We start from the raw sequence: 24576 nt of genomic DNA on the forward strand, positions 1-24576 counted from the left end.
GTAGCAAGTGCTATATAAATACAAACCTCTTTCCCTCTTCTATCCCGCCACCTACCCTTCTGTATCCAAATAACTGAATAAAATATCCACCACTCAAATTATTTCACATTTCACTATACTAATTTTCAACACTAACCCTTTATGGGTTCCAGAGTAGCGTGTTACTCACCAGAAAAGCGCTTCAACACCCATCAGGGATAACAGGTGCTAAATGAATGCAAACATTTCTTCCCCTTATATCCATCCACTATCCTTCTCACTCCAAATGACTGACTAATATCCACCAGTCAAATTACTTTCATATTTCACCATACTAATTCACCACTAGTCCTTTATGGGTTTTCGAAGTAGCATGCTTCAAATCCCATCAGGGGGTAACAAGTGCTATATAAATACAAACCTTTTTTTCGTCTTCTATTGTTCTGCTATTCTTCCGAATCCAACTAACTGACTAACCTATCCACTACTTAAACTGTACTTGCATGTTTCACTATACTAATTCAACCCGAATTCTCTATGGGTCCCGGAGTAGCAATCTACTTGCCGAAAAAGCGCTTTTACGCCTCGTCAAGGGTAGTAAGTGCTATATAAATGCAATTAAAGAAGGCGTGGGGGGTGCACTGCCTGGTTGTGCGAAGTTCTTGTGGTTTTTTGAAGGATGGGTGCACTCACAGGTGGCGTTTCAGTCAGGCGCCTATAAGAATATCAATCGAGTTGTGTGCGCACAAACGTGCGTGTACATCCCTGATTGAGGCACTCCGGGGTGGATCAAAGCAATTGATTCCAATGTTCTTGTAAAGGATATTTTTATTCTTAAATGATTATCATGAAAGGGTTCCTTTGTAATCTTTAGGGGTGGATGATTTTTGGGTGAGGATTTCCTTCATATTGTAACTACGTGTGTAGGCAAACAGAGGAGGAGTCTGAAAAATGTCTCTTCTTTTCAGCTCTCCTTGATAAAGGGCTTCCTGCCCGAAATGCATCGGAGTTCGCACTTAACCATCTATGTGCTGATCTAATCATGTACTTCATTGATATGATGTGAATATCACTAAAAAACTTTTTCATGATAATCATTTAAGAATAAAAATATCCTTTACAAGAACATTGGAATCAATTGCTTTGATCCACCCCGGAGTGCCTCAATCAGGGATGTACACGCACGTTTGTGCGCACACAACTCGTTTGATATAAATGCAATTACAATTACAATTTAAGGTCTGCTTATCATCAAGTTAACTTGTCAGAGGAAGTCTCACCTCTTTCATTCCACCTTTTGGAGTTTACAAATACTTATATAAAACTTTATAAATAAAAAAATAAATATGTGTTACTTTGGGCTGGCTTTGGGTGCAACTTTTTCTCAAAAACATATGAGTACATGATTTGGTGACAACGGAAGCAGTACAGGCATTTCAGGACAATGTCTTGATATTCATATCTAGTCCTGAAGAACATAATGCCGCTCTGTGTAAAGTTTTGAAAACACTGAAGGAAAGAAGTATGACTGTTAAAAAAAATTAAATTCATGACTCATTCATTTGATTGGCTTCAGCATACTAGCTCATATGTAGGTTTAAGTCCAAAGACAGATTTGCTTGAAGCAATCAGAAGAATGTCAAAAGAAGGGAGTGAACTTTGAATACGGTGTGAAACATAAAGTCATTTGCACAAGTTGAGAATTTAATTTTAACCGCACCAACGTTGAAATTGTTTGTTAGTGGTATAAATTGTGCTGTGACTGTGGATGGCATTGGTAGAGTTTTGTGCCAATGTTTTAAGAACATAGAACACCCAGTTGCTGTCATTTCCCAGACTTTATGAAGATCTGAGAAGTATTACAATACCATCTATAGAGGCCTTAGCCTGCTTGCGAGCTGTAGAGAAGTTTGAAACTTACTCATGGGAACATGTTTTGATACACAGATAACAAACCTTTGGTGTATACAATGGATGGCAATGGAGTAGGTGGGGCATCTTAAAGATTAGTATGTCTCAGCTCAAGGCTACAGATGTCTGATGTTATGAACAAGTATGTGTCTAGAGGTAAAACCATGAGAGGTGATTGCCTGTCAAGATAAAACATTGATAAGGTTGGTGGGTGTGATGAAGATGAAGGAGTACGGGAAGGTGTTGTGACTGCTGTTGAAGTGGTGTTTGAGTATAAAGGCACTAAGTCCAGTGAGGAATGGTCTGGGATGTGGCATAATGACCCAGCATTGTGTAAGGTGTGAGTGTAAATAAAGGTTGCAGCTGATCGTACAATTGAAGGAGTATTATTATTGCGTGATATTTTACTTGTCCCTTCGAAGTCTACGTGTGAAATGTTAATGACCACAGTCAATTGCAATTGTTGGGTTAATTGTACATTCAGCAAGTCAGAAACTGTTACATAGTTTTTATTGACGGCTGCCTCTGGATATACAAGTTGAAACATACATGAATTTATCCAAAGTATGTTTATCTTCTGTCAAACATTGGAAGTGTAGAGAGAAACCGTTGTATACTGTAGATCTACCTAAAATGCTTGGGAGAAGGTTGCTATAGATCTTTTAGGGCCATTCACCATACTTTGTGAGGACCTAAAGTATCCTATTATCCTATGTTATTGTTTATTCTAAATTGGTATATTACTCATTTGAGGCAGCAGCAACTACTTAAATGGTTTTGAATTTCTGACCACTCGTTTCGCACTTGAAGGATTTCTAGGAGATATGGGGCTGCATTACATAAAGTGCCCTGGGGCGCAATGGGCAATTGCGCCCGCTTTGCGCACCCCGGGCCACTTTGGTATTACAGAAGAGGCTGCAGACATTTGTGCAGGCCCTCCTGTAATACCAATTGTGCTGATGCACATACAGCGCCAGTGCTATCTTCAAGGGGGCGTTTCTTCATGTGCATGTGGCCATGCCCCATGAAAATGAGGGAATCCCTTTACCTCTGCGCCTGCGCCGTATTACTGACGTGGACGCAGAGGCAAAGAAGTCCTCATGAAGCCACACTGAGAGTATGCCATTTAAAAGGTGCCACACATTTAGTGTGACCCCTGATGGCAGCCCTCAATAGGGGGGGAAAAGGGTGTCCGCGGATTGAAAGTACAAAAGAATTTTAAGAACTGAAGATAGTTTTTAATAAGGGTCTAACAAAGGTAACGTTTAACCTAGGATGCAATTGTGCAATATCAACTGACGCCAGTAACTTGGAAGACGTACATTGGTAAGCCATGGTAAGGTAGGATACTATTTGTATTTCTTCCAATGTCCCCAAAGTGGCAGAAAGATGGTATTCCGTGTTTCAAAAGTAGGCCTAGATTGAGTCATGCATGGTTACAAATTGTGGAACCGTGTGGAGGACTGTTGTTTATATAAACTTCTTCAAACTGGTTTCCGAGACTAATGGTTTGAATAAAGCAGCATAATCTGAGAATGAGGTCACTACTAGATGGGTCACTCTTTTGCAAGGGCACGCCTTCAAATTAGAATATGTTCCAGGGGCTGTAAATGTGGCTACCCAATGCCTTTTTCTAGGTTACTCAAGCATGCAGAAGAAGAGGAGGAAGCACAGGATTCGCATTTAACATAGCTTCAGAAGAAAATCAGAAGGGAAGGAGGCAGATACTTCATAACTCTCAAATGGTCAAGCACTAAGGAGATGAAGTATAGGTAAGGGATGATAAGGGAATAGTTATGTCTAGAGGGGTTCTTCAAAAATTGGCAATAGATAATTTCCCCAAAGGAGTTCAAGGAAAATTAATATCACTGAGTCATGAAAGACATTTGGGCAAATCTAAACAGCATGTGTGTCTGGATTACAGGTGGCACAGTCTTCAAAGGGAAGTGGAGAGGGAGGGGAGGAAAAGCCGAACATGCTCATAGAGGTGGCATTCCTCCTGGGGTATGTGTTTGTATATTCCAGTACAAGCTCGGGAGATGGTCTTTTGGCTTGTGTGTAACAGAGCTAAATGATCAACGTCTGGTGCTGCTCTCTAGCGTTTTAACCTGACAGTGCCCTAACACTGCTCCTCTTGCTCCTTCTAGAAACATAACCTACTTTACTAGGTTTCAATGCAGGGTTACGGAAAGCTGCACTGGAGATGGGCTTCCCACCCACGACAGCAATCATTAGAAATAAAGGGGAAGGAGCACTCATTCTTTAAAAATCTTGATTTCCTCATGTATTTTCTTACATATATGGCCTTTTGGAATTCTTCACATTGTGTGAACTATTAATGGAGTAATTGCACATTTAACTCTTCTGTTTATCTCTATTGATGACATATTTCCATAAACCAGAAATGTATCTAATTAAATACTGCTTATGGTGTTTCAATTTTATACAATCCTTTCATAAAATACTGTTTTTTTTAACCCCTTCGCCGCGGCGCGAATTCCGCCGCGGTGCGCGGGAGCTGGGGGTGGGCGTGGCGCTGCAGTACTCATGACGGCTCCCGGCCATCATAAATCACGGTGGGCATGTGCTTATGACGGCCGGGAGCAGTCCGAGCTCTGCCCACTGATTAATTCTCCCGTACAGGTGGTGAATTAACACCGCGTGGGAGGAGCGGCAACATTCGGACGGCTCCCGGCCATTATGAGCACATGCCTATCGTGACTCATGACGGCCGTGAGCCGTCATGAGCACCGAAGAGGTTAAGGCCATCGTTTTGGTGAGCTGACACAATGGGCCCGTTTACGATGCCGGGCGGACCGCAACCGACCGACCGCCGGTTGTCGTCTGCCCAACATCTGCCCCTGTGGTCCACCCGACCACATTCGTTGAGGCCAGTGGAGGCATCGGGCCGAGGGATCATTCACTGCTCTTCCGACAGGCTCAAGGAGCCCGTCAAAGCATCAGAAAGAATCACAATCCCATAATGACGGAAGAGCCAGCCTCTGCTCCGCCATTGGGATTATGATGTCACTTTCCTAGTCTTTCCATGTCAGCCTTTCCGACATGGAAAGGCTCTCTGAAAGTGACTTTGGGGGACCCTATCAGGGACACCATACCCCGAGCCCTCTGCTATGGGGCCTGTGCCCCCTAAACATCCCTCCCAAGGTGCAGTGATGTTTACAAACATCCATTTTTCAATGTCAGCTTGTGCTGCAGCCCTTTTACACCCGCCGCAGAAGTTGCCATTGAAAAATGGATGATTCCGATTGACCATAGGGTGGTCGCATCCAAATTGTTCAGTAATGGAACGCTTACCTATGGTCAGGTGGTTCCAATCTGCAATGGTGTTGGGCAGACATCGGAATCAGGCTCTATGTACTTGGGATGATGCATACACTTAGGAGCTTTTTCAATCCAACAACATTTACATAAATTCATGAGATGACACTTTTCCAAAAATACCATGACAAACCCTGTATTACAGTGAAAGGCACTAATGTTCCTTAAGATCTGTTAATGTTTGGTGTGTTATGGTGCTCGATTATGTGGTATCTATGAAGATAACCTGTGTATGAACTAGCCCGCGGGCGTACAGCGTGCTAGTTCTTATTTATAGTCGAAGTATTTGCAAGTCTGATTGTTGAGCCTTTATGGTAAGGACCTCAGAGTCGTAATGGCCGAGCCACTTGTCTGTACTCTGATATTTCTTGTGCAGAAACATTGGCTGGCCCACATTTGTCACTCTTATCTTTGTGGGTAATTGGCATCAGATACCCGATGATGTCCTACAGTCGCACTCAGGTATTGTGTTTGCGGCTTCTCATTCATGATGTCAGAGGTTTGTGGTGAGATCCTTTTGGCAGGCCTGAATGACATTATGACTGCCAGGAATGCTGCATTCTAGTTCAAAATGTGTTCTGTGCCAAACTACTGGAGGCTCATGTCTGTGACAGTATTTCCAAATTTGTGGAAGAATCAGAGTATCTTGCACCCAACCAGGCGGGTTTCCGCCCTTGTCACTCAACTGAAGCAGTTATCCTTTCGGTGCAGAATACCTTGAGGTGGAATGCAGATAAGGGGATCCACCAGGCTCTGGTGCTGCTGGACCTCTCGGCTGCGTTCGACACGGTTGACTATACCATCTTGGTCAACCGTGTCGAGCAGGCAGGTCTCAGGGGCCCTGCGCTGAGCTGGATTCACTCATTCATTACTGGCCGCACTCAATCTGTTAGATTGGGTTCTTTCACAGCTCCCACCATACCTACCATCTGTGGAGTACCTCAGGGCTCATCTTTGTCACCTTTGCTCTTTAACTTATACCTACGCCCCCTTCTGTATTCTCTTAGGAACGCGAAAGTTACCATCTTCAACTATGTCGATGACTTGCAGCTCATCTTCCCCTTAAACACCAAGGACTCAGTGGAAGATTTCCAAAACACCATGTCTCACATCCTGAGTTGGATGAGCTGCAGTCATTTGAAACTCAACCCAGGCAAGACTGAATTGGTCTTGCCTGGGCAGAGTGCTCTTAGTTGGAACCCTAGCTTCTGGCCATCTAGCATGGGAGCCCCTCCGTCTAAGTAATCTTCAGTTAAGAGCTTAGGAATCTTTATCAGCGAGGATCTCTCCCTGAAAAGACAGGTAGGTGCAGTTGTGTCATCTAGCTTTTTCCAACTGAAGAAAATTAGGAAAATTGCCTGTTTTTTCTCTCCCGCCGCCCTTACACAGATCGTCATTTCCCTGGTCCTGTCTAGATTAGACTTTTCCAACAGCCTCTATCTTGGGCTCCAAGCTGGAGAGTTAAAACGCCTCCAGCTGGTTCAGAATCAGGCAGCCAGACTTATTCTGAATCTATCTAAAAGGCAGTCTGTTAGATCAGGGTTAAAACAGCTACACTGGCTGCCTGTTGAGCAGCGAGTAGCTTTTAAAACCGGGTGCATTTTATTTAAATCCTTACATGATTCTGGCCCTTCATTCATCAGAGATCTATTCAACAGATATAACCCTTCCCGCAATCTTCGGTCCATTCACAAATCCCTTCTGATCGTCCCTTCTTACAAGAGGAAGCGCCTCGGAGGTTGTTGCTTTGACCATCTTGCAGCTACCTTCTGGAACTCTCTTCCCCTTCAATTAAAACGGAGTGACAACATCCTCAGTTTCAGACATTCCCTTAAAACCTGGCTTTTCTCCCAGGCGTACTGCTGAGCTGCCTCATCTCTACTTTTAATCGGTGCGTTGTGTTCCTTCCTATAGCGCTATGAAGCCCCCGGGCGTACGAGCGCTTAATAAATTCATATTAACATTAACATTAACATTCTCATCCACCAGCAGTATCAGTATTTGGAGTAAGGTTGCATGTCCAAAGTGTGGTGTCTGAAGACCTCTGCTAAGATCACGTATCCTTTACCGGTCCAAAAGTCACCTCTTTTAACTTTCCTTACTTTGACGCTTTTAACCATTTCTCTATTTTCCTCCATATTTTGAAGAGCCCCAAAGCTCAGCTAGCACCCCCGGACCCAACGCCTATCTGATTTGTCTGCACCATAGCGAACCAACCCTACTTCTACACCCCCAGTCTCTCCTAATCCTACCACCATTACTCGCAAACACCTGCCCTACCAGCGTCTACTGATACTCCCAGACTTGCCCTCACAAGCCTATCTCTATCTTTACATTACTTCACCCAGCCAAACAATAAAAAAACACTACTTGTCTCTTCCTTCTGTAACAAACAAAGTTGTTACCGTGGTTAAAAACCACCTCTAGTTTACCCCAAATTAAAAATCAAAACCTAAGGAAGGCGAGAGGAAAAACGTCAAGACCAAGCAGTGCACAGGGAGAAGGCAAAAGATGGCTGCCCTTCTGTGCATCATGGCCTACCGCACTAACTCTTAACGGACCTGTTTCCTGCCCTGTCTGCCCTGGAAGGCACCACCCACCGAAAGGCTGATGGAGAGACTTCCTGTGTCCTCTTTCCATCTTTCAAGTCACCCTGTGCCAAGCTTACACACTTGCAAATGTGGAAGCATCTTTACTGCATATCACTACGTCAGTGACTGAGGGGTAAAACGTGGTCAGAGTAAACTATAACCACAGCCATAGGCTTTGTATCAAGGATTCTGGTGGGCATGCCAGGCAAACATATTTAAAGCTTCGGAGAGAGTAGGTCTGAGTCTCAGCTTAGCCTGACGTCCACCCTCCAGTGGACCAACAGTGGTTGGGAAAGACTACTGTGGACACAGGCAGCTTATCTTCTATTCGCAGATATGCCTTTAAACAATTTTGTGGAGGTCCGCAGACAGGCCTGGTTTAGTGGAGCTGGTGAATACAATCTGTCTGCGACAAGTACTGTCTGGCAGGGGTTTGTGTGGGTCGATGATAGCGAGTTTGCAGAGATTTTGGTTAAACACAGGATTGCAATCAGCTGCTGGCCAGGCTTTCTTCATATATAAAGTAAGCCTACAACTTGCCTATACGTGGGTAGTTTCATTTGAAATATTCGGAATGTCATATAAGACAAACATTGGCGAGGGAGTTAAGCATGCATTGGCAGCTTAATGGGGTATTTCACTACATTTGAAACATAGGTCCTGATTTGGTGTTTGTCGGATGGGTGCTGCTTGGCAAACGATAAATCATGAATTATTGCTAAGCAGTCTTACAACCTGTGGGGATACATATCAGGCATGGAACCTGTTAAAATCCTATTTGAAGGATAGATAGCAAATGGTAAAGTTAGATAAGGTTACCTCACATCCATTTTCCCTTCCATGTGGAGTTCCACAGGGATCCTCGCTGAGTCCCAACCTTTTTAACATTTATGTCTCCCCATGTGTCAGATTTGATAAGAAGTTTTAGTTTTTCACTTACCTCCTATGGCGATGATACCCAGATTGTCGTTTCCCTAGGAAAAAATGACACTGACATAGGAAGCAGATTCCATGACTGCATGATGGCAGTCCATGACTGGATGGACAACAATGGTCTTAAGTTAAATTCAGAGAAGACTGAAGTCTTACTATTTGGACCACAGGAATCTTTTTGGGGTCCGTAAGTCTGGCCTGCAAATTTGGGCCCCGTCCCCCTTCCAGTTGAAAAAGCTAGAAATTTGGGAGTCACGATTGACACTAAAATCAATTTTTCGGATCATGTGAATAAACTCACTTCCTCTACATTTAACACCCTCAGAATCATTAAAAAAGTCATGCCGTTCATACCTGATAATCTGCAAAAGATATTAGTTACCTCTCTGATTCTGTCCAAAATAGATTATTGCAACAGCTTGTTGTTGACTACTCATAAGTATAATATCAATAAACTACAGGTTCTACAAAATACTGCGGCCAAAACTCTGTTGAAAATTCCCAAATTTTGCTCAGTATCTAATGAGCTAAAAAATCTACATTCGCTCCCTATCAGATAAAGAATGACCTTTAAGGCTTTATGTCTAGCATATAAGGCAGTCCATGGTCTTGGTCCGGACTTTCTGAAGCAGAGTTTTATACAATATTTCCCTGCCAGAAATCTTCGGTCAGCAAAGGCCCAATTGTTAATAGTGCATAGATTAAAACTTGCACGGTGGGGGGGGGGGCAAACGCATTGTGTGTGAAGCTTCTAGAACATGGAAATTACTGCCTCTTGGTATAAAAACATCGCCCAGCCGTCTTGCGTTTAGGAAAGTAGTAAAAACCTAGTTATTCAAGATGCAGTGCATCCTTTACCCTCTCCTGACACTTTTATTAATTCTGCTACAGCGCTTAGATGCCTCAGGTAGTAATGCGCTTTATAAGCTTAAATAACATAACATAACAGTGGAATAGAAAAGGAAAAACAGCTAATGCGAGGATCTGGCCAGCCAAACTTGGCATCCCTTGATGGAACTAGAAGAAGGAACTCAGATTTACTACCAAACCCACTGTCCCAAACATGATTAGAGCAAATTCGGAAGAAAAAAAAACAATCAAGGAGTTAAATTTGGGTTTAGAGGTTAATTTGTTTTCTACAACTTGTGTGAAATATTCCATCTTGTTTCTGAGGAGTAATGGATTTAAAATGGTGCAATGTTTCTTTACATCTGCAAGTATACAATGATAGTGCATCACTTGTAGTCTTCCACCTCATGGTGGATTCATGTTGTGACTCAATACAATAACCATAACCATAACCATAACGGTGCATGTTGATTTGTTTCATTTTAGAAGAATGGAGGCTGTCACAGGATGTACTGTACCAAGTGTTTGCTCATGTTCTGCTGGACGTGTAGTCTTCCTTTTTCTTATGGCACCCTAACTACTGCTAATCAGAAATCCGCACCAGAAATTTGCAGCTGCTGGTAGGTAATCTTTGTGTTTGGATATGAAGGCTGTTGTTATGGGAGAGTGAGTGGGAGTGTGGATTTTCTGTCATATGGCAAAATACATAAAAGTGTGAGATGTACGTGGCTAGCAAAACATATTTTCTTTAAAAAAAAAAATATTTTTATTGAACAAAAACAACAAAGAAACAAAAACAGCAGGCGACATAATTCAAATTATTGACAATCAATAAATTACGTTTCCATACCTCCCAGCTAATTATAATTGATCTACGGTGACGGTTTAAGGGGATATTCGCTTCTCGGCTTCACGTGGGTCCACCAGGGGGGTGCAGATGTCTTCCCTGTAAGCCTTCCAGGCCTCCCAGACTCTATTCCACTTCCCTGGGCAACCCCTCGCCAAATACACCGATCTTTCCCTAAACATGCACCAGTCCAAGTCCTTCCCCCATTTCTCCACCCGGGGCGGTTGACTGGCTCCCCACAACCGGGCCACATTACGGATAGCGATCATGAGTGCCAATGTTACCCACCGCTTTTGATAGGCATTGAGATCCGTTGGCTCCCAAATATTTATGATACTCCTACGTGCCTCCAGACCCAGTTCCGTACTCTGGACTGTGCGTATTGTGCTGTGGACCTTCACCCAGAACTCCTGGACCTTAACACAGTGCCATAGCATATGCATGAACGTCCCCAGCTCTCCACAACCTCTCCTACATTCCCCCCTCTCTGAGCGGCCCATATGGACCAGTCTAGACCCAGTGACAAGGGACCTATGCAAGATCTTCAGCTGCACTAGTCTCCTCATGGGGCTTGCCACTACTCGTGGGAATGATACCGCTTCCTGCCAGTCCTCATCGTCCAGTTCTAAGCCGTCCTCCTGCCACTGTCCCCTAAGGCACCCCAGTGGGTCCTCCATGTGGTTTATTAGTTTCCTGGATATCAAGGATATCGTCTTCTCAGGGATGTGGCCATCCAGCACTCTATTCTCAAGAGGGGAAGTGTCTAGAAGTGTCGTATCACGGGGGATGTGCATAAGCAATGCATGCCTTACTTGGAGGTACCGAAAATACTCTCCGTCATTCAGTTGATATTGCAGCCGTAGGGAGTCAAAGGACTGAATTTAACCATCCTTCCAAACATCCTTGATGGAAGTGATGCCAATGAGGTCCCACTTGTCGAAGCCCTTCGACTTCCACAGACTTCCCAACTGTTCCGCACTCCACAGGGGGGTGGCAAGCGTATGTCTTCCCTCCCACTTGAGGTGTCTGTTGGCCGCGTGCCAGACCTGCACTGCGTGTGCCCTGGGTCCCGTGAGATGAAATCTACGGGGTGACGCATACAGTGCCCAAAACATATTTTTTAAAAGTAACTTGATCTGTGATTGAGTAACGAAATAACACTGAAACTGCAAATGGACGAGAAAAAAGAGTTAGAAGTGCAAAATAATTAAATTTGTGACATGTTGCCTGCACCCAGAGAGCCGCAAATCCCTCACAGGAATTTTCTGGTTACAAAATGGGAACACATGATTTGCAGTTGCTTCACAGTTTACCAATGCCGTAGCCAGTTGCTTTTATTCAAACTTAAGCATAAGTCAAAAGCTAAACTAGGGCAAATTAAAATATAAATATTTTTAACTGATAAACAATTAATTCACTATGGTTGAACACTCTTGGAGCAGAATAGATAGACAAAGCAGGTTTTCTCACTACACTTTTCCAATAGCTGACCCCGCGCAGGAGAAAACATGAATTTATCCCTCATTCCAAAATGCATAACTTGGATTGTGTGGGTAATACTGCACCTCGAAATATCATTTATCATCTATGATATTACCTTTCAAATGCTGGTGCACTTATAATGAGGTCCAAATTAGGAATGAAGAGATTGCGTTAAAGAGTTCTCTTCTTTCGTGTGGGTATCATTAATATCAACTTGCTAGTGAAGCTCTGCATCTCCCACCACAATCTAGATGAGGCAGACGTGGTACCCATTCAGGAGATCCACCTTCTACACCATGATGTACCCAGGCAACACTGTATGAAATGTCTCCTTCAAATCCATTCCTCTTACACATCTACTGTAAATCCAAAGAGATGGCTGGTTTGGTGGGTGGTTTTCCCATTATATTGATAGCAAAGGGATCATGAGGGCAGGGCGGTGGGAGTGTGGGACAATGATGAACCTCAAGGGTTGGCAATTGTCTCAAAAATTGCCCCCCAATATGGGCAGAATGATGGAGGAGGACCTTAATCAGGGTAATGAAGTTTACCGTGAAGTAATGTATTTATTACCCCCTCATAGGTCCTTCTCATCCCAGTCCTAACCAAGTGAGGAGAATCACAAGCAAGAAATGAATGTTTTACACCATGTTTTGAAGCTCACTGATTATTTATTGAAAATAACAATTACTTCATTGCTGCTGTGAGAACTCCAACAGCAAAATTATTTGCAGATGAATTTTGAAACTCCAATCTAGAATCAATATCAAATATATGATGGGATTTCCATGTAGCTGCTCTGCAAAGTTCATGGGTTGAAATTCACCCTGCCTGTGTCCAATAAGTGAAAACAGCCATAGTGGAATGTCCCTATATCTAAGCTGGGGGAAACCACACCCAACAACTGGTAAGCTTGACGAATAACTTGTCAGAGCCAACCACTCAAAGTGGCTGTCGTACCTTTTTTGCCCTTTTTGGCCCTTCCAAAAGAAACCAACAGAGATTTTGATATCCGAAATTCCTTAGTGCGTTGCTTATAAATAAGTAACACCCTTTTCACATCTAACAACGAAGGAACCTGATCACCTTCCTCCTGGACGAGACGAAGCCCAATCTCCTGCTGCAAGTGAAATTTCGAATTGACTCTTGGAATGAATTTGGGATCTGGTCACTAATAAGGATAAGAAGAAAACTGGGCTCCCAGTTCCCTTAACCTCCAAATGGCTCCCAGTTCCCTTAACCTCCAAATGGCAAAAGTTATAGGCCTTTGAGAACCGTAGTCAAGCCTCAGGAGGGAAAAATAACATGTGAATCAGGGTTCCACAGATCAGAACTTTTCAGCAGACGAGCAATCAATTGAGCAATCTGATCCAACTCACCTCTAGAACTCCTAAAGGCCCATATTGCCACCCATTGAGCCACCAAGGTAGCAGAGGCAGGTTCCTTTTCAAACCCCTCCTATAAAAAATCCAAGCTCTGAAATGGATCTGCCAACACCTGCTCTACCCCATTTAAGAAATGAACCCCAACTTTTCTTAAATGGTGACAGTGTAGAAGGTTTATGAGAAAACTGCATGTCTCTAGCTACCTGGCTAGAACAACCTATATCCCCCAATGCTTATTTCTCAAGTGCCATGCCATCAACGTTAGTTGTTGAATCTGATGTAGATGTAAGAGTGGAAATTGCAGAGGAGATGGAAGTAACAGGAGTTTAATAAATTTGCACCTCAAGAGGTTGAGCAACAAAACAAACCACTGTCATCTTGGCCAGAAGGGGGCAATTACTACCACCTCCACCCTCTCCTCCCAAATGTTCTGCAACACCTTTGGGCAAAGGGGAATCGGTGGGAAGGCATACAAAGTCCCTGGAGCCAAAGAACCGAGAGAACATTCATTGCCCATGGCTGATGGCAACTCATCTCTGTGTAGGAAACTGGGAGAAGTGTATTGTGAGGAGAGGCAAATAGATCTATCCGAGGTCCCCGAATAGACCACACACCTGATGAAACACTGACAGAGACGAGTGGAAAAGAACAGATGAAGGGAGATTGCAACTGACGTTGTCTGCATGGTATCTGAGATCCCCCTCAAGATAAATTGGCCGCATTGCCATGAGATTGTTCTCTGCCCATGAACAGATAATCTGTGCTAATATATTCAAACGTGGACACTTCATACCTTCCAGGAGATTCAAGTAGCACCTTGCCACCTAACTGGATTGCTTCCCTCATTGCAGGCAACACTCTTCAATTGGAAGAACGGACCCTATCCAGCTCCGACCACTGACCTTTGGCTTCCAGCCCTCCCAGGGGCGCTCCCCAACCCAACAAACTGGTATCTGTTGTCAATAGCACATGGGGAGGCATCTGAAAAGGAATACACTTCTCCAAATTGGGTGTGTCCTACCACCAACACAACTCCTGTACAATTGTCGATGACAAAGAAACCTGTCTGCCGTAGTTGGCTAAAGTGGATCCCAATGGCTCAATAGATAATTTACCAGTGGGTTTAGATGGAGTCGAGCCCAAGGTACCACTATTTGTGGCAGCCAGGATCCCCTGTACTTTCAACCAGAACTGTGCTGATGCTGATGGAAGGGATAGCAAGGTCTGACAGTTGGACTGCAATATCTCGATCCTGATGTGAGAAACATTGCTTCTTTCTATGTGTCAAAAATCGCACCAATAAATTGTAGTCAGTAGACCAGATTTTCAGATTCAGTATGAACCCCAGTTGGTGGAGTAAGTCGATTTACAGCTTCACTGCTTCTTGAGTTTTATGGAGAGACGAAGCACAAACTAGCCAGTCGTCAAGGTATGGCTAGAGAGAGAGAGAGACACCTTTAAGTTGTATGACTGCCACCAAAGGAGCCAGGCGAAGTCAGTGCCCAAATGGAAGGGCCTGAAATTGATAGTGTCTCTACTCCACCGCAAATCTTAGATACTTCTGACTGTCTGATTGGCCTGGGATGTGGAATAGGCAACTTCCAAATCTAGGGTAGCCAAATAATTGCCTCTCAAATTTGTGGAGATTTTTCAAATCCAATACAGGACAAAAAGTACTGTCTGGTGTTTGTACCAAAAAGCCTATCTAATTAAATCCCAGTTGTTCCTGATTCACTGGAATTGGCACCATTGGCTTCTTTAGAAGCAATTTCTGGACACCACTGAGCATTGCGTTCCTTTTAAGAGGGTTTTTTGACAATGGAATAGACTTGAAGACATTTAGAGGAGGATGACAAACAAAAGAAACTTGATAATCCTGATAATTGATGGGCAGGACCCACTGATCCTTAATTTGTTCCATCCACTGAGGGAGGGAAATCTGAAGTTTTGCTACCACTTCTGGATAGTCATTTCTGACTTGGTTCCTGAACAACCAGCCTTTTTGGTCTGGATTTGGCAGCAAAAGCTGCTCCCTTACCTTTAGCCCAGCCACCAAAGGGATGACTATTATCTTGCTGCCCCTGCACATTCTGTTTGTGAAAAAAATATTTCCATCCCTGAAACAATCAGAAGGGCATGAGTAATTTTTTCTCCTCCAGCGACCGTTGGACCATATTGTTTAACCCTTCACCAAAGAGTATGGGACCCAAAAACAGACATTTATCGACTAAAGTTTTTTGGTTAATTTCCAGTGTCCAAGGCTTCATCCAAAAGACACAGATTCCAGCCACTGGGGCCCCGGAGGTAGATGCATCACCTAAAGTTTAACAAATGTCACATCCGATAGGAATTGATCCAGAATCTCCATCACAAATTAAAATTAGGCAATTAAACAACTTCTCAAAGAATTTTAACAAAACTTGGGAGGCATATGCAGCATATGCACTGGCTCAAAGACCAAAGTTGCATGTTCCGTATGAACGTGTTGAGATTTACTCAACCTTTCGGTCAACTGGATGTGCCAGGGTAGAGTCTCCAGAGGCCAAAGACAAAGAAGAGGCCATTGAAGTCAAAAGGCTATACATTTTTGGGGCTTGCTTTGGGACTTGCGGGAATTGTTCTTCAAATTGGTCAATTAAATACCTTTGGTTCAGAAAGCAAGGAATATTCTGTTTATCAATATCACTCCATTCCTTGGCAATGAGATCATTTATTTCATCATGAATGGGAGATCATCAACCCCAGAAGCCCTATATTGTGCAGAAAACCCTTCCTTATTTAGGTTTAGGTTCGAAATCAAGGACCTCTCTTATATGTACCAACATTTCCAGAAAAAAAGCTTCCCTTGCACATATTTCTCATGTAAAGGAATTATGTGTTCATCATCCATTTCCCCCTTCTGCTTCTTGTTATGAGGATCATTTAACACAACCTCTACAACCTAAATAATAAATGGCTCGATGTATTTTTTTAAATTGTAGCAAATCTTCCTCCTCCAAGGATTGCACATGTTTTCTTTTCTGTGCCACTTTTCCCCCTCCAGGCGCAGGAGATCCGTCCTGAGACTCCATTTTAGCGCTATAAGAAGCAGGCAGTCAGAAGTGCTAAGGCTACTTTCTATTTATATCTATTTCTAAGCAACAAATCTCAGACCCCACAAGACTTGGTTGCTTAAAAAGCAGAGTGTTGCCTTCCCTGCAGTCGCATTTACAAACAAAGATACTGCAGCTGGGGTAAGAGTGCTGCTGGAACTCCCAGCACCTGAAGATCCCACCCGTAGTCCGCCTGACAGCCTCCCCGCCTCAGCAATGCACATGAGCGAGGAGCGTGGCAGCGGGCAGTACCCTAATTTCTCTGAATGGTGACAGCAGTAAGCAAAATGGCAACTTACAGACCATATAAAATGCAATATTAAGGCAAGCAAGTGATCGCACATGTCTTACCTGTTTTGAACAGGAACAAAAACAGGAATGGTGGAGTAAAAGCCTTAGGTTTCTACAGAAATAAAAATAGGACTAGTGTGTATAGCCTGTCTAGGGGCGGTCCGGCCTCACCTGGTTGGGACTGGTACAAGGAGGATCTATGAGCAAGGTAATACATGTGATTGATGTACACAGGATCTACCCTTGACAGATTGGCAGTATTAGTTCTGGATGTCAAAAAGGCATTTAATCACATGCATTGGGTGTTCTGAGGGATTGTTTTTGGCCTTTAGATTGGAAGCCAATCTTGCTTGGCTGGCCTACTGGGGCTAACTTCCAGAAACAATCAACTACAAATAAGGTTCACAAGTGCCTTACTGGTAGGATGTCCCTGTGAGATAGTAGGTTGCCCTCTCTCCCTTTTATTTTTTGCTCTGGTCTTGGAACACATTGTCATTGTTATTTGCCAACCCCATCTGTTTATGGGTATTGAGGTGAGTCATAAATATCATAAATTGGCATTATACGCCATCCACGTGCTGTGTGTCCTGAGCCATTTTGAGACTTCTTTGCCACCCCTGGTTGATGAGTTGGATAAATTTTGTGCATTAAGATTAATTATGAGAATTCAAGGGGCCACTATTACATCTTTGAAGTCTGCTCTGGAAATCATCTGGAATCTTCAATCTTTGCCATATTTAGGTGTGCATTTGATACACTTTGAGTTTTATGTGAATACATGTTTCTGATGGATAGACCTAACAGCAGAATTCTAACCTTCTGAATATTCCCGAAAACCTTTGAAGCAAATGCTCCTTCATGCCGGTTGATGGCTCCAGTGTACTACGCAGCGACCTCTCCCGCCTCCGAAGTGACGATGGACAGTCAGATATAGGCACCACCCTGTAAGCTGACATCTAGTCCTTTTTTTCCACAACCTTCAACGTGGATCCAGAGCTCCGCTTCCGACTATGACAGTTCTTTTCCAACTTCCAAAAGAGTTTTCTGTAACAGTGTGGAAGGGAAGAGTCCCCTGAGAGATTACAGGCTTCAAACCATCTTGTATTACAGGAAGCAGATGCTGTTGGGGATCAAGCATGACTCGAAGTCATACAAAAAAATTCTTCTTTAAGCATTCAAAGGCCATCAGTGATGGAAGGTGAGATTATATCTAGCAGAGCAAAAGAAATGGCCCCTTTCAAAGTAGCCAGCTCAATGCCGTTCCAAGTCTCGGTGCCGGTCGAAGTCTTTGTCCTTTGAGCAGTCAGCACTGTAAACACCCAGCTCCATCCCAGTCACCTAACTCTGACCACATTCCACAGCTGGAGCCAGTGCATCCTGCATATCCTAGGTTTATGACTCCACAGTAGGCCTATAAGGAGGCAGTACTGTAGCTTTTCCAGACTATTCAGCGTCCTCCTGAATTGTCTTCGTGCCACATAGATTCTACTAATGAAATTCCACTGGTGGGTCCTTCCCCAATTGTGATTGACCATATTAGACCTCTACAAATCACCTCACCAGCCACACCTCCATTTCATTGCCAGATGTCATGCTAAATGTGGCCAATGCTGGCCGTCAGCCTCAGAGGCTCTGGTTCTGGATCTGAAAGGACAGTGAGCGAGATGGAGGGGTTCCCGGCCATTGGACAATTAGACAGCTGACCCACGATTGTACATCACACATCCGAGTTGAGAACAACACTTATGGTTCAATAGTGGCAGTCAATATAAAAAGCTCCTTTGAGTAGTTGCATGGGTATTCTGCTGCCATCTCAGTTTGCACCCAATCCTTGTTCTCCTACATTTGGCCTTTTTGGTTGCCTTGTATGTCTCAATCTGTCAAGAACTATTTCCTGCAATATGCTACACAAACCAAGACAGGTCCTAATAAATTTGCAGGTGAATTACATTCTTTGCCAATGCCCTCTCAGCCTTGGACAATGATATTGATGGATTTCATTGTTGATCTGCCTAGATCACAAGGGAATAATACTCATGCCCGTTGGGATATGGTGAGCAATATCTTAAACAGTTTCGGAATTCCTTTGCACACGCTGGCCACAACAGACAGAAAGCAGCCTAATACATTTTGTGGGCCAGATGGACACCATGGATTGAAAGTCAGGTTATGAATACTGGAGTACGGATATGTCATCATGACAGAGGGAGCTATTTCATCCCATGCATCAGGCTGTGAAGCGTTTCACAGCTCCAGGGGGCATAGCAACGGCTGAGGACTGAGCCAACATCCACACGGTCCATGCTCATGTTCTTTTTCCCCTCCAGCAGCCAACCTTCTCTCTCAGTGATCATCCCCAGCATGTAGGGTAAGTAATGCTCCTACCTGCCCAAATGGCATTTGGTTTACTCAGACAGTGGGTCCCGCATGTTGTCAGTCATAGTTATGTCCCTTCTATCAACCTCTCCTACAGTTTCTCCTGCTTTCACTCAAGCTTCAGCAGAACATGCCTCCATTCTTGCAAAAGAGGTTTAGTCATTGCTGGACAAAGAGGTAACAAAGAAAATTCCCGAGAAAGATATGCAGCCAGTGCTACTCCCATTATTTCTTGATGCCCAGAAGCATGGTGAAATCGTACTGTTGTTTGACCCACATTTCTGGAACACCTTCTTTCAAAGAGACAAATTCAAGATGTTGACTCTTTCCTAGGCCTTCTCACCCTTAGATCCTGAGGACTGTTTATACATATACATGCCCTGCAGTCTCACAGGCCGTTCCTACATTTTGTGAGAAGGGAAGAAGCACTTTTAGTTCACTCTCCTGCCATTCGGCCTCACCTCAGCACCAGTGTTCATGAAGGTAAGTGTGGTGAACACAGCCCATCTTCACATGTCGGGAGTGCATGCCTTCTCGTGCCTTGACAACTGGTTATTTAAGTCATGTTTATCACAGTCAGACAAGTCATACCTGTGGCCGACCATATCGCTCCTCTCTTCCCTAAGTTCTCCATCAAAAAGTTGAAATCTGACCTTCAGCCAGTGCAGACGATTGATTACCTTAGAAGTGGCCTTTCTGGACATTGTAATCACAGACTTTCCACCCCTGTAGTGAGTCCAGGGCATTCAGGGTATAATCTTGATGCTTCAGGCTCAGTCTTGTGTTCTGATTTGGATGATTCTGAGGCTCCAGACCTTGTGTATTCTGCTGGTGCCCCATGCCCATTGGCACATGCAGGCTCAGTAGTGGAAAATGTGTGTGTTGGATGAGGTGGCTCCGAACCTGTGTGATTGATGAAGGATTCTGACTTGACTTGTGGCAGGCTGTTCTCCCTCTCCCATCCAGAGCTCACAGAAGTGACAGATCTCAAGGCCTTACTTCCTTCCAACAAGGGCAGTCCAGTGCAAATTATGACAGACAACACATCAGCCATGTGGCATAAGGCTTTGTGGGGTCACGTACACTGTGCCAGGTTGCACTGAGGCTGTGGCCCATACTGGACCCTCAGGGGGTTTCCTTGACTATCAGCCATCTAGCAGGGTGCTTGAATTGAAGAGAAGATGAGCTCAGCAGATGCCATCTAGCCAAGCACAAGTGACATCTGCACCCAGAGGTAGTCCAGGGAATATTCGCCAAGTGGGGTATGCCTTTTCGCCACCTCCATGAAGGTTATTGTTAAGCTTCCTTGGGTTCTAAAGAATGTCAGGAGGGATCAGGCTCTGCTCCTTCTGACTGGGGTCGGAGGGTCTGGTATTATGACCTCATAAGTCTGAGTGTCCGTTCCCCACCCCATCTACCTCTTGAGGAGGACCTACTCTCCAAAAAGGCCAAACCTCAAAAATCTACACCTCCATATATTTGGAGATCAAGTTGAACCAGTTGAGTGGTTTCGATCTGCCGAAGGAAGTACTGGATGTCAATTTTGCTGCTCCTTGCCCATCCACAAAGTCAATATATTCTCGATATTGGGCAAAGTTGGTGGCCTTGTTTGAGAGCGATTTGGTCAATCCGCTGCCGGCTAAACTTTAACATTGGGTCCTGTTTGTCCTGTTGTTAGCCTGGCCCTTTCAACTTGTGTTTTCTGAACCAACCCTCTTTTTTTCTTTTTTCTTTCTTTTCACACTTTAAATGTATTCACAGAGTAGACATGAAAAGTATTTCAAACATTAATTATGGCTTCCCATTGAACAGCTCCTCAGCGAATCACTATGCATCCCAATCCACCACTGAGCCAGTGAATAAAGTTGTAATAGGATAATTCTATTCCATTTAAGCGTTTATAGCCTGCAACATGTTCAAGAATTCACAAACAATTGGTTTATGTTTATGTCTATTAATGTTGGTTATGTAGATGTCTATATATGTGTAATTTCATGTTTGCTATTTACAAAAAAGAAAAAATTGTTATTGATTTTTTCAAAGGAAGTCATTGTGGTATGTGTACTCATTGAATTGTTTTTTAAGAAATTGGAATGGGACATTGTACCATTTATAGGGTAATTTGATGTACCCTATGATTAAGTAAGTGAATAGATATTTGTTCCTCAATAAACAATTTCTGCGCAATGTGTAGTTTCTTGGCCCAGGTATTGGAGGGTGATATGGGCAAACCCCGTTGACTTTGTATCTAGTAGCAAACACAAGATGATGGACGGAGTGCTGACACTTTTCAACCACTCACTCCCAGTCACAGATGTGGGGGCCTTGCTCGCTGTGCCACTGGATTCTAGCTAGCCTGGCTGATTAGGGGTGAAACTCCAAAATCGGTCCCAGGATACTAGTTTCCAGTCCAGGGAGGCCTGATTTGCATATGGCTGGGTCCAAACTGAAGTGGCATGGTGAGCAAAAGAATAATGGATTAAACCCAGATCTCTTGGCTGGGGATGAGTGGTTGAAAAGTTTCAGCACTCCGTCCATCATCTTGTTGTGTTTGCCATATCACTAGTAGTCACTTCTCCTCATTCTTTGAGTTGCCTTCTAGGTGTTAAGAATGTTCCAAGTTAGATTTTGCACACTGTCACATATATCAGTTTGTCTCTGGTGGCCCTGGTCTCAGGGTGCAGAATGCTTGGTTTAAAACTGACATTATATGCAGGTGTGGCACCTATAAACAGCTATGTGCTGTCACTTCCAGACGCAAGCAAGGTGACCTTGGAGTCCCATGGCACTGCTTCTTGCACATGGGAGCAATTGCTGGACAGATTGTGAAGGTAATGAATCTGTGTTGAGATAGAATAATTACCAGACAGAGCATTACCAAAGGTAATTAGTTTGTTCAACTCCCATCCTCCCCTGGACATGCTGTATAAACAAATCTATAGGTGGAGCAGGATTACGGTCTCATGGCTTGGGACAGTGGCATATGTAAACATGTATTATCTTCTGCACCCTTCACACCTGGTCCGGAGGCTCCATGCCTTGTTGCCATCACACTTGCTGAATTAGACACTCATGGGAGTAATGCAGTAGCCTAAACCTCCAAGAGGGCAATACTGCCCCTTCTTCAATCACTCCATCTGGGTGAGTTTGCGACGCTGGACATGGACCGATGCATTTTGGAGACCAATTTATGTGCAGATAGGCTGGTTAGTAAAAGTAAGGGGGGCAGGTTGGTGCTACTAAAACCCAACCCAACCTTTGCATATGTCCAGCCCCAACTGGTCCAGATGAGGAAAATACTAGCAAATCATCGGACAGCCACGGCCTAGACAGCATGATGGTTTGCAGGAGGACTGAAAATGCAAATGTAAAAAAAATAATTTGGTCAATAGGCAGCCATAGTCAAGTGAGCAGGCATGCTTGGCAGAAGAGTGTTAGGTCAAGGTGAGGGAAACAACAGAAGGTCAGCATGTAACCTTGATCCAGCTTGCCAGAGAATTTTTAGGTTGAGATGAAGAATATACCAGTGAATCTGTTGAAAGAAAAGTAGGTCAAACACTAGACTAGATGGTCCAGAGAATGAAGAAAGGCATGGACAAAGTAGAATGTGCTCAAAAGGCACTAGAGCCAATTGGGGGGTTGATGTGTTTGTTTGTAGAGATACTGTATTACATTGCCATTTAAGGATTGTGTGTAATGTCATGCAGTGGAAGTCATTTTTGTAAATCTTGCTTTTTATCAACAATAATGCAAACTTTTATCTATTTAAAGCATGCTAGTTAATCCCTCGCTGCATTCTACAACGAAAATAAAAGCTGTGGCACTAAGGTTTCCTTTGCTAATCACTACAATGCTTTATTTTATCTCATTTCGTAGACACTACTAATTATTAGAGGCAAAACCAGAAGGAAAGAGAAAAACAAACCAAGAAGCAACCAACCTCAACGAGGGAGGACAAGTCAGCTCAGTTACTTGGTTCACTCATCATCAAACCCTTCTTCCAACTGCAATATATCACGCAAGGATTTCACTCTGTGCATTTCTGATGGCGAGTGGAAGAATGGCTTACAGCTAAAGAGTTAGTGAAAAATATCAGGTGGATTGAATGCATGTTTACCCCATGGTGTTACTTAATTTGTGCTGCCACCTTTGAAAATCATTAGAACATTAATACTTGATCGACAAAAGCATGGCTTTAATGAGAAAATGAGCTATAGTACTATAGCTCATGTTTACATTACCTTTGCACTTCAGCGGCATATTTCCTGAGATATGGAAGTTGTTGGCAGTAATGTTATTATTTACCTTGGTGTTTTTGAGATCACATTAAAAACATGAAGAAACACTTGGACAAGTTATTAAAAGTAATTCTTGCTTTTATAGCCCTCCAATATCAAATTAGTTTGTATATCTCTTCACAAGAAAGCATTGCTCTGCTCTGATTTGTTAATATGTAAGGTAACCAAATTACAAGAAACTAGCTGCTCTTGCTGGTATCTTGACAGGCACGGGGATACCTCCTCTCAGCTATCTGCACTGATTTCCTTTAAAATTCTGTGGATGATGGTGTGTGCTGCGATTGTTGTTTTATCTTTCTATAATACTGGAAATTATTCTGTGGTCTTTTCTAGTGGGATTTGACAATGATCTGCCTTGCTTGCCAGTTGGGAAATGAAATTAAAATGATACTAGTAGCGAACCTAAAACATAACCTCAAGTTAAAAACTTGATACATGTAATTGGTAAACATTTCACATTTTTGTACCTATCGTAGTCATGTTAGAAAAGATGTGCATGTGACAAATGCATGTGGTTAAATCAGGTTGATACACATTCCTGGAAATATTTTCTTCAGATGTATCATGTTCAATCTTTCATCATAAATTCTCATAAGGCAATTACATTAAAATATATTACAATGCAACAGTGTGATTAGGGTTTTATCTCACAGTTTGTAAAGTATTTAAAAAAGTATTTATATAATGAACATTACTGCAAGTTATCAGTTTTAATTTCTTATGTCTACCAGGAACTGTAAGAACAAAATTTGAATAAAAATGTGTATGAATACCAAATGACACAGTACTTTTGTGGTGTACATTGGTAACACTATTGTTTAGCTGAGCGATTAGCAATGCAAGAAAGAATAAGCCTAAAACAGTGGTTACTAGTAATGAGTCTTAGTCATCCAAGGCATTATGGATGCCACTTATTCTCTTTTGGAGCTTTTCACAAAGGAAACGTATTCTTGTGAGTAAACTTACATGTGTAATTTACCCTTAAACTTTTTAATAAATGTGTTACTTTTAGCTATTCACAAAATCCGAGTGTAAATTTACTCGAAAGTGTAGACTTACATGTTTCTGCTCTCCCAGTTTAGGGTGTGGAGTCAGAATAATCATAAATTATGACCATATAGTCACTACATGTAATTTACGATTGTATTTACTTCTGGTGGAATATCCGCAATTGGGGTGGAGACTTCATTCACGGGACGGAGA

General features: G+C 43.2%; 1 protein-coding gene across 1 annotated transcript in view; it reads left to right on the forward strand.

The window, feature by feature from the left end:
- The window catches only part of LOC147703099 (E3 ubiquitin-protein ligase RNF14-like), a 165887-nt gene extending 141737 nt beyond the window's left edge, over positions 1 to 24150 (forward strand). Inside the window, exons 7-8 of the mRNA XM_086931636.1 lie at positions 10089 to 10222; positions 22952 to 24150. Coding sequence (XP_086787762.1) covers positions 10089 to 10222; position 22952 — 135 coding nt within the window. The 3' untranslated portion in view covers positions 22953 to 24150. The remainder of the gene's footprint in view (positions 1 to 10088; positions 10223 to 22951) is intronic.
- Positions 24151 to 24576: the final 426 nt, after the last annotated feature.

This window comes from Lissotriton vulgaris, chromosome 7 (genome assembly GCF_964263255.1).
Source record: "Lissotriton vulgaris chromosome 7, aLisVul1.2, whole genome shotgun sequence".
NCBI lineage: Eukaryota > Metazoa > Chordata > Amphibia > Caudata > Salamandridae > Lissotriton > Lissotriton vulgaris.